The following is a 16,895-nucleotide window of genomic DNA, read 5'->3' on the forward strand; positions in this document are numbered from 1 at the left end:
CTTTGTAGACCAGGCTGTCCTCAAACTCAGAAATCCTCCTGCCTCTGTCTCCCGAGTGCTGGGATTAAAGGCGTGCGTCACCACACCCGGCTACTATTTATTTTTTGAATTATTGTATTATTTAGTGTATGTTGTATCTGTCTGTGTGTGTGACACATGCCTATAATCCCTGCACTTACAAAGCAGTTGTGTGGTGAGTTTAAGGTTAGCCTGGGCTACAAGAATTACAAGCCAATCCCAGCTATAAAAACAAAAACAGTGTATATGAGTGTATATGACCACAGCCTGTGGCCTTGTACAGACCCAGGAGAACTCAGTGCTACAGCCACTGCACAGCAGCACTGTTGACCAAATCCTTATACCACGGTCTGAGTCCCAGGGTGTACACTTCCTACTCTCCTCTCTGTGTTCTGCACCATCTGCTATAAATCACATCAAGTATCATCATCATCATCTAATAGGAAGATCGTAGCTAATCACCAAAGCCAGGCTCCATGGCAAGTGCCTGTAATCTAGCTACTCATGAGGCTGAGGGGACAGGAAGTTCAGGTACAGCCTGGGCACTTTTATTTTTTTCCCCAGAGCTGAGGACCGAACCCAGGCCTTAGCAAGCGCTCTACCACTGAGCTAAATCCCCAACCCCGCAATTTTTTTTCTTAATCAATGGAATTGACTCATCCACCTGTAAAGTTTCTGAGTGAAAGGTGCTCTCAAGGGACCATCCCCAGTGTCTTCCTGCATACTCCTCCCTAGTATCTGTAAGCTGCATCCTGCATCATCTTCTTCCCAGGACATTACTAATATTTGGTGTGAAATGAATCAAAGGCCTCCCTCACTCCCTCACTCTCCCTTGCCCTTAGGCGTACCTTCTCATTGAAGAAGACATCCGGGACTTGGCTGCCAGCGATGACTACAGGTACAACGAAGGCCCCTTTCCCCATCCTGCTTCTGCCTCACTAGGCACACGGACAAGACTGTCACCCTCCCCTTAATGTCCATCCCATGTCTCCTTCAGAGGATGCTTGGACCTGAAGTTGGAGGAGCTGAAATCCTTTGTTCTGCCATCCTGGATGGTTGAGAAGATGCGGAAATACATGGAGACACTGCGGACAGAAAATGAGCACCGCGCTGCGGAAGCGCCTCCCCAGACCTGAGCCGGGTGTCTTGGCTACTACACTTGGCAGCCTGCCTCCAAGACCCTCTTTCCCCATCCGGCTGAGGCCATCATGGGGATTTGGTCTAGTTGGCTCTTAGCAGCATTAAGCTGTACATGAGCTAGTTTGTAGTGACTCACTGCAGAGCACCCCAGACTGGCATGTGGTTCTGTTTCTAAAGTTATTGGAATAAGAAGCAATTAAATAGTTTGTAATAAACACAGGTAGTGAGCCTGCTGTAATGTCTGCCAAAGAAGTATGCACACCAGAAAAGGACCACCCACCCACCTGCCAGCCCACGTGCCCGCCCCCATCTGTGTTCTCTGCCAGGCTGCCCTGGCCTTGGTCCAGTTCAGGAATGTTGCACAATGTGAAGACTGGCCCAGAGGTTTGATGGCCTACCAAAGGGAAAATGCGGTTGCCTTTTATTTTCCCAGTGTTACAGGCTAGCACACTGACTGACTGCTAAGGTTGTACGGCAAATTTACTGGAGAGTATGAACTTTTTTGTGCTGTTGGGGGTTGAGACAGTATCTCTTACATAAGCCCTGGCTGACCCTGGCTGACTGACCTCGAGCTCGGAGGTCTCGCCTTTGTTGAGATTAAAGGCGTTGAGCACCATCAGATCCTGTTTTTGTTTCTTAAGGTACAGTCTCATATAGCCCAGCCTAACTCAGAGATAACCTTCAACTCCTGCCTGTCACCACCTTCCAAGGGATTATAGGCATGCACCCCCTGAACCCACGTTTACTAATCGGGAGTCTGCTGTCAGCCGGCACCTTCTTAGGTTTGTTTTGTTTTTTTGGTTTTTCGAGACAGGGTTTCTCTGTAGCCCTGGCTGTCCAGGAACTCACTTTGTAGACCAGGCTGGCCTCGAACTCAGAAATCCGCCTGCCTCTGCTGGAATTAAAGGCGTGCGCCACCACGCCCGGCTTAAGTTCTTGGGAACCCAAAAAAAATAACTAACATTTTAATAGGGTGAGGAGAAAAGGCTTCTGGCTTAGAGAATAACAATGTTAAGTGCTTCCTATTCCAGAAGATGTGCTGGGCGTGTCCCTGCGACCAGCGGATTTGGACGGAAGTCCAACCACCGCCGGGTGTGTGGGCACTCGTTCGTGAAATCTCAACACTTGGCAGTGAAAGCAGGAGAGATCAAGAAGTCAAGTTCATACCTGGCTGCACAGCCAAATCACAGGCCAGCGACAGGAGACGGGGTTCCAAAGAGACCCAGCGGGGGAGGGGCGGCGAATACACGTGGACCGGTCCTTGGACCCTTTAATGGTCGGCGTATCCAAAGGCCACCAATCCGCCACCGATTCGTTAGTTAATGGCAGCTTTCTTCACCAATTGTCTAGCTGAGATACGCCCCGCCGTCCAATCGCGGCGCGTTACTGGGGAGGACCTAGCAGTTGCGCAGGGGCAGAGCGTTCCGGGGCGTCCCATTGGCTGGATCAAACCTAAGCGAGCCTTTGATTGGCTAGCGCAGCGGGAGGGTTGCAATTCAAACGCGGGCGGCGGCCCGCAGCCCCGCAGTTGCCCTTTCGTCTCCATACTCCTGTCTCGGTGCCAGCACCTCTGGGATGGCCTCGCAAAACCGCGACCCAGCTGCTGCCAGCGTTGCCGCAGTTCGAAAAGGAGCCGAGCCCTGCGGGGGCGCCGCCCGAGGCCCTGTGGGCAAGCGGTGAGTGTTGCGGAGGTCACCCCGGGGCTTTGGAACAAATGAGGGGGTACCAGGAACGCAGGAAATGGAAGGCTGATGGCGCTGCCAGGCAGCTCTCATAGGTTGCCCTGCGAGCGCTGGGGTTAACATGCGGTCGAAGGCTCACCTGGATCCTCTAGATGAGTGCCCGAACTGAACTTGCCTTTGAAGAAGGGGCAAGGCCTCCACGGGACAGCTCTTCAGGATAGTCGTGTGGGAAGTGATGTATCACCTCGACAGTATCCATTGCCCCGAGTAACCCCGACTTCTCTTTGCAGGCTACAGCAGGAACTGATGATCCTCATGGTAAGTGACTGTGTTCTAAGATCAATTGACCTACCTTCCCACCCCCCACCCAGTTATCCGTAACTTCCTTTACTACTTCAGGCCACCTGCTAGTATGGGTGCAGTTTACTCTGAACGCCCACCCTCAGGAGCACGGCAGCTGTCGGGCTTATCTGGGCTCATCCCTGCTTACTTTTTTAGGCCCCAGCTCTAACCTTGCCCAGCCCCACCCTTCTTGGAATTGCCGGTCCCATCACCTTCGAATTCTCTCCTCTGGTCGTCCTTTGCTACATTACCCCTAAATATCAATCTACATGTTTTAGTGACACTTAAATTCCTGGTGAAAACCAGATTTTGGAGGAAAACTTTAGAAGCACGGGAGGTGCCTCCTGTTGCCTCCTAGCCTGCGATCAGCCTGAGATTTGACTCTGCTTTATTCAGAGGCAGAGTATGCTGCCGGCAGTGCAGGCTCTCACCCAGTGATTGACCCAGTCAATCAACAGGTTCAGTCAACAGGGTCTGCAAGAGAGAGAGTGGAGATGGAGGGGCAAGAGATGCAAAGAATGGGGACAAGACAGTTTCAAGTCTCATTTATTGGAAGGCAACTATGGGTGTATAAGCACGGGCTGGGGAGTGCGGCTGGAGACACTTAACCAGTCCAGGATGTGTTTGAGAAAAACAGGATGATATTAGAGTGTGTTCAGCTGAGGTGGGCTTCTTGCAAAAGCAGCATGTCTCTCGTCAGGGCGGAAAAGTACCAACCTGTAAGTAAATAGCCTGAGGTGGCTGCAGAGATGATAGCCGCTTTCTGCTAGGAGTGGGCTCCCAACAAGTGACCCCTTTGGCTGTGCCTGAAAGTGTACACTGGAACCCAGCAATTGAGTGTTGTTTCCTTCCTCAGACTTCTGGTGACAAAGGAATCTCCGCCTTCCCTGAGTCAGACAACCTGTTCAAATGGGTGGGGACCATCCACGGAGCAGCCGGCACCGTAAGTGGGCAGCACTTTGCTGAGGAAGTGAACTCCCAAGTGTCAGGTCGGCTTCAGTCCCCTGTGCCTGGGCACAGGCTCTGAGCCCTGTGGCCATGTTCTTTTAGTGTGAGAGGGACTCGGACTCTTCAGGCAGTGCTATCTATAGACCATGATAAAGTAGGGTAGCTTGTGGGAGGGCACAAACAGCTTCCTGTTAATGCAGATATGGTTTTAAATCATCAGAAATTGAGTCTAAATTCTCACTTTAGCAATTGAGATACTGTTCGGACCACTCTGGTAGCCCTCGGAATGCCAGGTCACAATCTTTGGACCAGAAGGTCACTGACATCACTAGAACAAAGCACCAGTGGCCAACTTAATGTCTAGCTTGCTAGTCAGACGCAGAAACACGCATAAGTTCCTACCTGCATGGCCCTTATTTGGAGCTTGGGTGGAATGTGGGCTGCGGGATGGGATGGCGGCAGTGCACAAGGTGAGAGAGGGACTTACTCTCCGTTCTTTCCCCAAATGCCAGGTATATGAAGACCTGAGGTACAAACTCTCCCTAGAGTTCCCCAGTGGCTACCCTTACAACGCACCCACAGTGAAGTTCCTCACACCCTGCTACCACCCCAACGTGGACACCCAGGGCAACATCTGCCTGGATATCCTCAAGGATAAGTGGTCTGCGCTGTATGACGTCAGGACCATCTTGCTCTCTATCCAGAGCCTGCTAGGAGGTAACTTCTGAGACACCACCACCGCCATCCCTACACACCCTAGGCATTTGCCAGGGAGCCCCTGAATGAGCCTCTTAATCCCTCTGACTATTCTGACTCCATCCACAGAACCTAACATTGATAGCCCTTTGAACACACACGCTGCGGAGCTCTGGAAAAACCCCACAGGTAGGACCTTGTCCAGCTCAGGGTGATCCTTGCCAGCATTCAGAGAGACCCTGAGGGCCGGGTTGGCTTCTCCCACATCTGTCCTGCTATTGCTTCCATTCTCACATAGATGAAGGGGTCTAGGAATAGAATATATCTCCTGCTCCTTCCCTGCACTCTGGAAACCACCAGATGGCAACATGGGTATCTGCTGGACGGGGAGAACGGGCCCTGCCGCCCCTCCCCCAATCCATCACTCACTCGAGCCCCTCTTGTTCTCTTCCAGCGTTTAAGAAGTACCTGCAAGAAACCTATTCAAAGCAGGTCTCCAGCCAAGATCCCTGATGCAAGCTGGCCGCCCCTCTTTTGTGTCGTCTTTTTTCTTAGACTATCTGTCCTTTCTCCTTGGTTTCTAAGCTATGTTATTTTTGTTTTGTTTTGTTTTTAAATTAAGTCTGCTTGACTAGCCGGGCGTGGTGGCGCACGCCTTTAATCCCAGCACTCGGGAGGCAGAGGCAGGCGGATTTCTGAGTTCAAGGCCAGCCTGGTCTACAAAGTGAATTCCAGGACAGCCAGGGCTATACAGAGAAACCCTGTCTCGAAAAACCAAAAAATAAATAAATAAATTAATTAAGTCTGCTTGAACCCTTAACAATGTATATTAAATAAATACACATTGATTGTTTTTGTATAAATTGTTTTCTCAAAGTTACCCTCAGCCAGAGGATTGGGGGGGGGGGGCGAGCGTAGCTTAAATCTGTGTTCTGGCCCATTGTCTACAGTGTTGGTTGGAAGCAGCTGATTGACAGTGGGGTCACTAAAGAGTGACCTTGTGTCTTACTTTATCACCTCGAGTGGGAGTCACATACGGTGTATTCGCCTAGAGGTATATAGCTCCCTGGCAGAGAGCCTGTTTGATCTGAGTGAGGTACCAGATTCAATCCCAGCACCAAAACTGGTGTCCACTTGTGAGGAGTTAGAGCATGCACTAGGAACACACAGTGACCATCAGGGACAGTTCCAGTTGGGATACAGATGAGACTAAACCAGACCCTAAGCTCAAGAATCTGTAGAAGTGCCAGACACCCACTTTCTTACATGTTAAAGATCTGGGGGAGGGGCCTGACTCGGGTTGCCCTGTAGCAGGCCCAAGCTCTGGAGGATAGAAAGGTCAAGCTCTGGACCCGGGTGGGTGATTTCATCTCCTGCTCCACGAGGTCTTCTGGGCCCTGCCCAAGTTGTCAGCTCTGAGCAGTTGTGCAGCCCTGTGGGAAGAGAGAGGGGAGGCAGAGGGCCTGGCCTGGCTTGTCTGGAAGTTTCTGGGCAGCCCCTGTTAACTAGTTAGCTCCTACTCTTCCTAGGCGACTTCTAGCAGCCATGAGTGAAAAAGAAAATGAGTTGTCAGCTCAGAAGTCAGTGGTGTACTTAGTTTTCCCTTGGGCACAGAGCTTTATAGTCCATGTTAATGTGGGCAAATCCATTTAGGATCTTGTTAAACTACAATTTCTGCTAGGAGGAGTGGCAGAAGAGTTTCTGGTGATCTCCAGGTTACTTTCACTGCTCTAGTTAACATATGTGTTGTTCAGCAAAGGCCGGGCTTTAGTTGAAAGAGTTGTTGCCTGTCATTTATGAGACTCTGTATTCAGTCCTCAGAACCACAGTAACCTAGGGTATGCCTGTCCTCACAGCGCTCCAGGAGGTACAGGCAGAGAGTTCAAGATCATCTTTGAGGTCCTAGTTTGAGGTCAGCCTGAGCTATACCCTATCTAGGGAAGGTAAAGTGAGCCGGGTCCTGGTAGTGACTCATTTAATCCCACCACTTGGAAGTAGAGGCAGGAGGACAGCTAAAAGTTCAAGGCCAGCCTGGTCTACGTAGATCCTTAGTATTATATTATCAAGGCTCTTATCTCAGAGGTCTAAATTCAACGGGGTGGAACAAGCCTGTAATTCTAGCAAAGGAAAAGGGTGTAGTCCTTGAAGCAGCCCGGGCACCACCCAGAACTGAGGGTGCTGAGAACAGGCGTGCTCTGAAACTGGAACTAAACCCATTCCAGATAAATACTGAAGCAGTGGGGTAGTGTTTGTGTCTGCCTTGGGAGGCTGTGACATGTGGTCCTTTAGGATGGCCTTTAGTCCTCTATGTGGTCAACCAACCTCCCCAGTTCCAAGGACTCAGTTATAACTAGTTAAAAGCCAAATAAGGATCTGGGTGGATCTATAGGATCTGTCCTGATGATCTGAGCTTCTCCATCAAGTCAAAACATTCTCTGACCTCCGTATGTGCACTGTAGCATGCATAAACACACACCACCACCACCACCACCATCATACACATAACATCCAAGTTTTCTACACAGAATGCAAATGTTTACTAGCAGGATTGCCGAAAGAGACGCTCCAGAGATGGAACAAAGGAGCAGGTACTGTAGCAGACACCTGTAATCCCATCACATTCAGCAGACTGAGGCAGGAGGATTGAGAGTTGGAGCCCAGCTTGGGCTACAGAGTGAGACCTTAATACGTGTAGGGACTCAGTGTAAGATGCTGTAGAGCAAGCACTGCAGTGGGAGGAAAGGGGGGTGTTTCTGGGGGTACAAGCACTCCGGGGAAGAGCACTTCCTCGGGGCTCGCAGCCACATCAAAATGCTTAGGTGGCTGGAAGAGTCCAGGGGCAAAATGCCTGTTACTGAGAATCTAAGTTCAGTCCCCAGGACTGCAGGGACGAGTGGGGCGGGCAACGGATTAAGTCTCATCTTGAAGGCAACAGAGGCTAAAGAATCCTTGGGCACAGCAGCGCATGAGAGGTGTAGGACGGATCCTCTTGGCTGTAGTTTAGAGCAGGGGAGACATTACCTGTTATAAGAACCAGGCAAACAATGGCTTGAGTTATAAGGCTGACTGAGCAACGACACAGCACATAGTAGGCCCTTGGTGATTTCTAGACCCCAGCACCAGAATGGGCTGAAGACAGAAGCTGTGAAGTATACGATGGAGGAGGAAGGAGGAAGAGGTGCTGTACCGTGCTTGCCCGCAAGCCTGACTGCCTGAGTTCAATCCTAGTCCCCACAAAGTGCAAAGGGAAAATGGCCCCCAGAAGTTGTTCTCTAGCCTCTACCTGGGGGTACACCATGGGTACACACCAGCAAACACATGTAACAGACATGTCATTTTCAAATAGTTTTAAGTTGAGGGGCTAGAGAGAGAATTCAGTGGTTAAGGACACTTGTTGCTCTTGCAAGAGGACCTGGGTTTGGTTCCCAGTCACGACATCTCTAACTCCAGTTCCAGAGGATTCAATGCCATTGTCTGGCTTCCTCGGGCACCAGGTAAGGCATTTACACACCTAAATAAATCTAAAAAGAGGTTTTAAAAAAAAAATAAAATAAAATGTTTATGTGGGGGGAAGAAGACAGGACAGGGATGGAAAGGGTGGGCTAAAGTATGAATGAAGTAAGAAAATTCCAAGTTTCAAGAACAATGGCAGGCTGGGCATAATGACGCATGTCCCGAGCTACCGTTCTCGCCGGCAAGAACAAACTCGGACAACCGGAATCTTCTGCAGCAAAAGCTTTATTGCTTCTTCAGGAGGGAAGACCCAGACCCTGGAAAATGGCGTTGCTTATATAGCCCTCAGCCATGGCGTTTCAGCACCTGATGTGGCGTGTCAGCTCCTGATTTGTTGCTCGCCCATCACCCCATTACTACGCCCCGAAATGGGCAGTGACCAGGAGTGAGTTCACTCTCGCACCTGCATACAAGGCTTGTTTATTAGTTAGGCACAGCGGAGGCCGGAGCCATCTTATAATGGCGATTGCTTGCGGCATGGCTCTCCACAGACACACACCATGAATCCCAGCACCCAGGAGGCAGAGGTTGGTGAGTTTAAGGCCAGCCTGGTCTACATAGTGAGTTCCAAAGTAGCCAGGGCTGCATAAAGTGATCCTGTCTTTAAAAAATAAAAAAGGGAATGTGACTCAGCGGCAGAGCATTTGCCTAGCATTCCTTCCTTGGTTCCATCTTCCAGAGCCAAGTAAGTGCCAGCATTTATTAAATGACAGTCGCTATATGACAGTGCTAAGCACTTTACACACAAGTCTTCTTGGACTCCTGCCCTCCAATAAATATTCGATACCTTCATTTTACAGGTGTGGAAACTGAGGCACAGAGAGGTTGACTTTGTCATAGGCCATGAGGATTCAAACCCAAACGACCTGACTCCGAGGCTAAAGTACTACACTCATTTAGGGAGGACACGAATCTACCAGATCCACCCTACCTCAGGATAGACTTTCATTTAGCTAGATCATGCCCCTTGGCCCTCTGGAGCACAATGGAAGGATGCTGAAGGAGGGGAGATGGGGACTGGGGCAGGAATCATGCTCCTTTCCAGCTTTGGGCCTGGGACGCTGCATCTTACTTGTGTGTAAAGTACATCCATTCGGGATGGATGGACAAACTCTCCTCCTCGGCAGGGCGGCCTGCAGAGGGTGAACGTACCACACCCAAGATCCAAGAGGTTCCAGAAATGGTGGGGGAAAAGAAGTGTTGCCTCTTACCTGGTTCCAGCTTCCGCACACTCTCACCCTATCCGTCCCAGGTGACAGGCGGCCGGCTCACCTTGGGACATCCCTCTTCCAGCGCCAAGTGCAAGGGTGGACCATTTGTCCAGTTGCCCACTGCCAGCTCCAGCTGCTGGTAGCCGGCTGCGAACCTGCGAGGTCCGCCCAGCTCTCTGCCGCCCAAGCCTCCGGGCTCCTGTGGCCCCTCCTTCTTTTCATAACCAGCTGCTCGGGGCACCGCTCTGTGCCAGGCAGTCCCTAAGATCCCTTGCCCTCAATCAGTAGGTCAGGCCAGCTTTACATTGTCAACTTTTATTTCTTCCAGTCACAGAGTCCAAAGGAGCAGCCTTTCCCGTGTGGGGCAGGGAAAGCAAAGGTGGAGCTGCCCTCGGCCAGGGGACCTGCAGTCTGGATGGACACGAACAAAGACCGGCTCCTTACTGAACGCCCTCCATCATCTTCAGAAACTCTGTGGAGAAGAGGGATGAGGTCAGGCGTACCATTCAGGGCACAGGGGGTGACTACTCGTTAATGGGTAAATTGCACTAAGCTGGGGGAGCATTCTATGGACCCTCAATAGAGTGAGAAGGAATTTAGTCTATTCCCAGCCCCACCCACAAAGCCAAGAGCACCAGCTGGCCCTCACCATCGAAGTCAATGCGGCCATCGTTGTTTTTATCACCATCCTTCATCAGGGATTCGATCTCCTCTTCTGTCACATGCTCCCCAGAAGCCCGGAAAATCTCAGCTAGCTCCTCAGCATCAATGTAGCCATCTGCGTTCCTTTGGGAGGGAAGGACAGAGAAGGACACAGGGTCAACCTCACCCTGACCAGTCTTCTCCTTCGCTTCAGGCCCACGGGCTCCATCTGCTCCCAGGTCCAGGATCCCGGAAGCCCCACGCACCTGTCAAAGATGCGGAAGCACTCAGCCAGTTCCTCTTCGCTCTTCCCCTTCGCATCCTCTTTCATCTGGCGCACCATCATGACCAAGAACTCTTCAAAGTCGATAGTACCGCTGCCTGCAAGGAGCGGGGTTGGTGGATGTGGGGTCTGCTTAGCCCACGGTGCCCTGAGCCTCTCTCCTCCTGGTCCCCTGCCCTGGAGGAGCCCAACTCACCATCCTCGTCCACCTCCTCGATGATGGCATCCAATTCCTCTTTGGTGGGTGTCTGCCCTAGCATCCTCATCACGGTGCCCAACTCTTTAACGCTGATGTCCCCACCGCCATCAGCATCAAACATGTCAAAGGCAGCCTTGAACTCTAGCGGGGAAACAGGAGGAGCGATGGTGAGGCCAGTTGGATTGTCAGCCTCACACTGAATCTCTCCCAATGGCTAGCTCTACTCACCAGCAATCATCTCCTCGCTGAGGTAGGACCTGGCCTCAGCCTGTTGGTCCGTCTGTAGAAAGCAGAGAGAATCAGAGCACAGAAGGGCAGACTCTCACCCCAGCTTCAGCCTCCCTATCCCCCTCTTGCATTAGGAAGAGCCCCTGGGCCCTCCAGAACTACTCCAAACCAACAGTACCTCCCAGGTACCTGTTGGTGTCCATCCCCAGTGCCAAGGGGACACAGCTTATACCCACAGTTTCTTCAGAGAGTCGGGGAACCCCCATCCCAACAGTGACCTTTGGCAAGTCACTCTTCCTGTGAGTTTGTAGGGATAATATGAAATCAGGATTGAGAGAGGGCTTGAGTATGCTAGTGCCATTCACGGGTGATATTTTTAGCTTCCCTGTCTCCTAATGCTGCCTGGGACTTGACCAGTTGGTCAATGAATATTTGTCCTCAACTAAATAACGGAATGCAAAAGTCACAGAACATCTGCCAAGCGCTTGGACGGCTGAGACCACAAGAAGAGATGGGCAGCTTTGCCTCAGACCATTCTCAGAGGCAAGACTTCCCACTCGGTCATCGGCGTAAACACCTCTCTTGATGTCAAATGTGATGGGGCCTTGCCTTGGTGTGAAAAAAAAAAAAAAAAAAAAAAAAAAACCTTTGTTCCATTTCAACGTTCTGGCTTTGGTGTTTAGAGAGTCTTGCTATGTAGCTCAGGTTGGCCTGGCACGCCACATGTGAGCGAGCACGTAAGTAAGATTTCTGTGAATTTCTCCGGGACACATCCAAGCCAGGCCATCTGGGTCAGGGCTTTGGACTCGGGATGGTGAGGAAGGGGTGACGAGTCCCAAGACATCCTTCAGCCAGCTGGCCCAGTTCCTCCTTCCCTCCTCCGGCCCTTGGCCTGATCCAGGAGGATAGGCTATTTTTAGTTGGGCATGGGCCATGGCAGCTGGTCTCTGGAGTCCAATTACTTCTTCAAGTCAAGTAGGAGGGGTACACAGAAGAAAATGGCCGGTCCAGATCAGACCCCCTCTGTGGCTGGTCAGAGGCTCTAGTGCTGGCGGGGCACCCACCCTACCAACCATCATCCTCAGGATTCTTTCCTTCTTGGGTTGCCACGGGCGTGGCTGGGCCTCTGAAGCCTACTCTGTGTCTACCTTGCTGGGTGACTTTTCTGCCCTCGTGCTCTCCATCTCTCCGTGGGAGCGGACAGACTAAGACCTTTCCACACAGCTCTGGCTGCACAATAGCACTGTTGCCAGCCTCAAGGTGGCCAGGAACTCATAAACGTTGAAGATCGATTCCTGGACTATCCTGGCCAGCTCTCCCCACCCAAGAGAAGTCATGGCCTTTACAGGACTTGAGTGCTGGCAACCCTTCCACCTTCAGCTGTCCATATTCCTGCCCACAGAGCACACAGTTCTAGGACAGAGAGGGGCCTAGAAGCAGCCTGGGGGCAAAAGTGTGAAGACCCTTCTTGTCCTTACCATGGTTGCTGGCGACTGGGACTCCTCTGCTGTGGGTTGTCTCCTCCGCACTCCACCACCCAAAGGTGCCCCAGATCTCTCTAGCCCCCAGGATTTGTAGGGGCATCCTCTCTTCCCTCCTCCCTCCTCCCCAGAACTGGATACCCTGACCAATCAGATGCAGGGGGCAGCAAGCCCCTCCCCTCCTAGAGTCCTAGCCCATTACCTAATTTAGCCAAGGCCCTTTGCAGGGAAATTTAAGCTTCAGAGCAGGTGGCACTCTCTGACGTTCTCCTGGATTCTTAGGAAGAGGGCCCCGCCCTGCTCCACTGTCTTAGGGGAGCTCCTCCCCCCCACCCCACCCCAGCACACATGTTCCAATATGGGGGAGGATGTCCAGAAAGAGAGCACAGCAGAATGGGAAGAGCCCAGGCTTGACGTCCAAAATTCATTCATTCACAACTCTGTTCTCCCCCTGAGCCACGGGAATGTGGGCGAATGGTGAGGGCCCTCAAGGCGCACCTTCCTCCAAGATAGAAATGGCAACCATGAGCCCAGATGACTAAGTCACCTAGCTTGTGCTGGGTGCCTAGGGGAAGTGATGCATAGCATTGAGCTAGTGACACCATGTATTGAACTCCCACAACCTGTGCCCACACTACGCTGAGCATCTTGATTCCGTGATCTCATCTACTATTCATCCCATGAAGGTAACTATTATTACCCCCGTCTGACTACAGCAGAAGCCATACAGTCCATAGAGGAATTTTTTCCCCGCACTTTGGAGGCCAGAGCTCATATATTGCAGACCGGCCTTGAACCCCTTATGTAGCCGATGTTAACCTTGAGGTTCTAATCCCCCTACTTCCGCCTCCAGAGTGCTGGGATCTACAGGCATGTACCACCAAGCCTTGTTTAACTCGAGTCTGCCCTGTCAAGTGAGCCGCCTTCCAGCTCCTGGGTTCAAGTGATTCACCGAGACTATAGGCATGCTAGATTGTAGCGCTGGGTGGGAATTCAAGCCTCAGCCTTGTGCATGTTATAAAGTACTCTACCCACTGAGCTACATCCCCAGCCCTGGTGAATCTTTTTAAACGTAATTTTCTTAATGTGTATGGATGTTCTGTCTGCGCATATGTCTGTGTGTCATGTGTATGCCTAGGGCCCAAAGAGGCCGGAAGGAGACACCAGATCCCACGGTTGGGAGCCACCACGTGGGTGCTAGGAACTGAACCACGGTCTTCTGGAAGAGCAGCAAGTGCTCTTGAGCACTGAGCTGCAGCCTTGGCAATTCTTTTTTTTTGGGGGGGGGGGGGGGGGGGGGGTTTCAAGACAGGGTTTCTCTGTGTAGTCCTGGCTGTTCTGGAACTCACTTTGTAGACCAGGCTGGCCTCGAACTCAGAAATCCGCCTGCCTCTGCCTCCCNAGTGCTGGGATTAAAGGCATGTGCCACCACGCCTGGCAAGACTTGGCAATTCTTTTTTTTTTTTTTAAAGATTTATTTATTTATTATATGTAAGTACACTGTAGTTGTCCTCAAATACTCCAGAAGAGGGAATCAGATTTCGTTACAGATGGTTGTAAGCCACCATGTGGTTGCTGGGATTTGAACTCGGGACCTTCGGTCGGCGCTCTTAACCACTGAGCCATCTCGCCAGCCCCAAGCCTTGGCAATTCTTACCTAACTTCATGGTGGGAAAATTCGGACAAGCATGCCTCTGGGGACCCACCTAGAAGCGTTCAGAGTAACGAGAGTGAGGTTCACATTGTGAGGAGAAATGAGCACTGGAGAAAGTTTCTCTCCAGGTCTGCTCAGCCAGGGGAAAGGCGTTCAGGGCCCACTTTTTGGTAAGAACACGGTCCTCTAAATAATAAAGACAGCAAGAGGTTTTTTTGTTTTTTGTTTTTTTTGTTTTTGTCCGAGATATTGTATGCCTAGAATTCTTCCTGCCACTATAAAATTAGGTTTAGAGTGTGAGTGGCCTGTTTGCTGTGACTTAGAGGATTGATATTTCTTTGAGACAGGGTCTCATGTAACTCAGGCTGGCCTCAAACTCACTATGTCGCTGGGGAGGACCTTGAACTCCTGAGTCTCCTGCCTCTCTCTCTCTTCCAGATGCTGGGGTTTTACAAACACCACCATGCCTTGTTTTATCTGATACTGAGAGTTGAAAGCAGAGCTGCATGCAGGACAGGTGAGCAGTCTAGCCACTGAGCCATGCCGCCAGCGCGCCAGACAGCAAAAAGCTCAGTCAGCAATGTCGTTACCTCAGTTTGTATTTCTAATGTGAAACCCCTGGGGTTTGGGTGTGAGCTTATACATGAAATATTCATAGGTATACATATAGTTATGAAAATATGAAAGGGGACAGCTCCCCCCACCTAGAGTTTAGCTAATCCTCTGTAGAGTGAAAGTGGAGAGCAGAGAGAGTCCAAAGGAAACACACCCTGAGGGTCCAGGCTAAACAGTGAGGTAGGCAAGGCTCGTGGACAGTCGCTAAATCAACAGAAAGAAAATGGAGTCCAGGGCCAGGGAGGGGTGGACCAGAGTCCAAGGAAGGCAGATGGACAGTGGCAACTGGGCTGCGCTCTTCCCCTATATATAGACATTCCCAAGAAAGCTCAGAGGAGCCAGGCCAGGCTAAATAAGGCCTCCCCCTGCCAGGCAGAGGATCAAGGCATGACACTCAGGGGAGTCCAGCTAGGACAGGGCACACTGGGATCGCTTGCCTGTGCAGCAAATGGGAGACAAGCCTTAGCAACATCCCTCCCCGGTTTGTTCCTGTGTTTATTTGGTGAAACGAATAAGAACCAAGGCCCAACGTGCAGCCAAACTGCTTCAGCTTTTCATTTCAACCTCTCTTCTCGCCTTGCATGCTGCTCCGCTCTGGTCCCACCTAAATACTGCCCCAAACACCACCCTTCAGGACTAGTGGGACTTTCCATATCTTAGACACTCCCTACCACCTTCCTCAACTTTCAAATCTCTTCCTCCTGTATCCCTTCTCCCCTACACCTCAGCTCTGTGGTTCAGGGAGAAGTGCTTCCAAAAGGTGTCCTCGGACCTCCACACTTGCACCATGTCACGTGTGAGCCCACAGTCACACAATTACAATATAAACAAGCAAACAAACAAATCCCCAGCGTGGTAGCTGGAAGGAGGAGGTAAGAAGATAGGAGCTGGAAGATAGGAGGTAAGAATTCGAGGCCAGCTTCAGCTGCATAAGGGGTTCGATGCCAGCCTTGGATATATCTTAGAAAAAAAAAGAAAGAAGGTGACGGGGATGGCTTTCTCTGTGAAGTACTGGCCACACAAGCATGGGGACTTGGATTCAGGTTCTCGTTAGTCACTCGGGACCATAAACCCAGCAGCTCGAGGAGTGACAGGGCAGAAGTGGAGTCTAGTAGATCCCTGGTGCTCACTGGCTAAACAAATGAGTTCCAGGTAACATGTGACCTCCGTGCATACACATGGGTACACTACACCAAACCCACCCGCCCACACACACACACACAAATTATATACAAAAGTTTTTAAAAGTAGTCTATTACTTTCACTGATGCATTAATGGTGTTAGGAGTGCTCTGTCTCTCTGTCTGTCTCTCTCTGTGTCTGCATATGCACACACACACACACACATGCACGCGCGAGCGCATGAATGTGCACATACACACGCTGGAACACCACAGTGCATCTGTGGCAGTCGGAGGACAACTGGCAAGGAGTTGGTTCTCTCCCTTCGCCATCTGGGCCCTTGGGGTTGGACTCAGGTTGTCAGGCTTCCTGGAGGGCATCTTTACCCACTGATCTCACTGGCTTACTTATTTTGGGGGTTTGGGAAGATGTCTTTCTTTCCTTCCTTCCTTCCTTTCTTCCTTCCTTCCTTTCTTTTGAAGCAGGGACTCACTACATAGTTCGAGTTGCCCTCTTTTTTTTTTTTTTTTTTTTTTTTTTTGGTTTTTTTTTTTTTGTTTGTTTGGGTTTTTTTTTTTTTTTTTTTTTTTTTTTGGGGGGTTTTTTGGTTTGGTTTGGTTTGCTTTTTTGAGACAGGGTTTCTCTGTATAGCCCCGGCTGTCCTAGAACTCACTCTGTAGACCAGGCTGGCCTCGAACTCAGAAATCTGCCTGCCTCTGCCTCCCAAATGCTGGGATTAAAGGCGTGGGCCACCACTACCCGGTGCCCTCTAGCTTTCTCCTGCCTCAGCCTTCCAAGTGCCACAATTGCAAGCATGCTGGCCATCATGCCTGATAAGACAGACCAGATTTCTAGCCCTACTGCTATGAACACCAGCTCTTTTCCCCTTCTTTTCTTCCTGTTTATTTACTTGCTGTTTTGAGGTAGGTCTTGAACTCCTGATCCTTCTGCCGAAGCCTCCCAAGTTCTAGAGTTACAGGTGTGCATGGTCATGCCTGGCTGACCTGAGGGCTGTGCACCCAGACTTGCGTGGCATATACCAAAGGAAAAGTTAGTAATCAGCCAATAGTAGAAATAAATAAGTGGTGCCTCTTTTGTCCTCACAGTCTGCAAATGCAGGG

The 16,895-nt window shown here is 50.9% G+C and overlaps 3 protein-coding genes across 3 annotated transcripts in view; 2 read left to right on the forward strand and 1 right to left on the reverse strand.

The window, feature by feature from the left end:
* The window catches only part of Dnttip1 (deoxynucleotidyltransferase terminal interacting protein 1), a 21,151-nt gene extending 19,773 nt beyond the window's left edge, over nucleotides 1-1,378 (forward strand). The window contains exons 12-13 of the mRNA XM_021150151.2: nucleotides 861-916; nucleotides 1,016-1,378. Of these exons, the coding sequence (XP_021005810.1) occupies nucleotides 861-916; nucleotides 1,016-1,154 (195 nt within the window). The 3' untranslated portion in view covers nucleotides 1,155-1,378. The remainder of the gene's footprint in view (nucleotides 1-860; nucleotides 917-1,015) is intronic.
* A 1,278-nt stretch (nucleotides 1,379-2,656) lies between these two features.
* Ube2c (ubiquitin conjugating enzyme E2 C) lies at nucleotides 2,657-5,681 on the forward strand. Its single transcript, XM_021155830.2, has 6 exons — nucleotides 2,657-2,834; nucleotides 3,131-3,158; nucleotides 4,039-4,125; nucleotides 4,643-4,847; nucleotides 4,956-5,015; nucleotides 5,281-5,681. Exons 1-6 carry the CDS (start codon nucleotides 2,734-2,736, stop codon nucleotides 5,337-5,339), a joined length of 540 nt encoding a protein of 179 aa, XP_021011489.1. The 5' UTR covers nucleotides 2,657-2,733; the 3' UTR covers nucleotides 5,340-5,681.
* Nucleotides 5,682-9,849: 4,168 nt separating this feature from the next.
* Tnnc2 (troponin C2, fast skeletal type) lies at nucleotides 9,850-12,446 on the reverse strand. Its single transcript, XM_021156264.1, has 6 exons — nucleotides 12,381-12,446; nucleotides 10,903-10,954; nucleotides 10,672-10,815; nucleotides 10,459-10,573; nucleotides 10,200-10,336; nucleotides 9,850-10,022 (listed from the first exon to the last, which is right to left on the reverse strand). The coding sequence occupies exons 1-6, from the start codon at nucleotides 12,381-12,383 to the stop codon at nucleotides 9,991-9,993; spliced, it is 483 nt and encodes a 160-aa protein (XP_021011923.1). The 5' UTR covers nucleotides 12,384-12,446; the 3' UTR covers nucleotides 9,850-9,990.
* Between the last annotated feature and the right edge of the window lie 4,449 nt (nucleotides 12,447-16,895).

Source organism: Mus caroli, chromosome 2 (genome assembly GCF_900094665.2).
Source record: "Mus caroli chromosome 2, CAROLI_EIJ_v1.1, whole genome shotgun sequence".
Taxonomy (NCBI): Eukaryota; Metazoa; Chordata; class Mammalia; order Rodentia; family Muridae; genus Mus; species Mus caroli.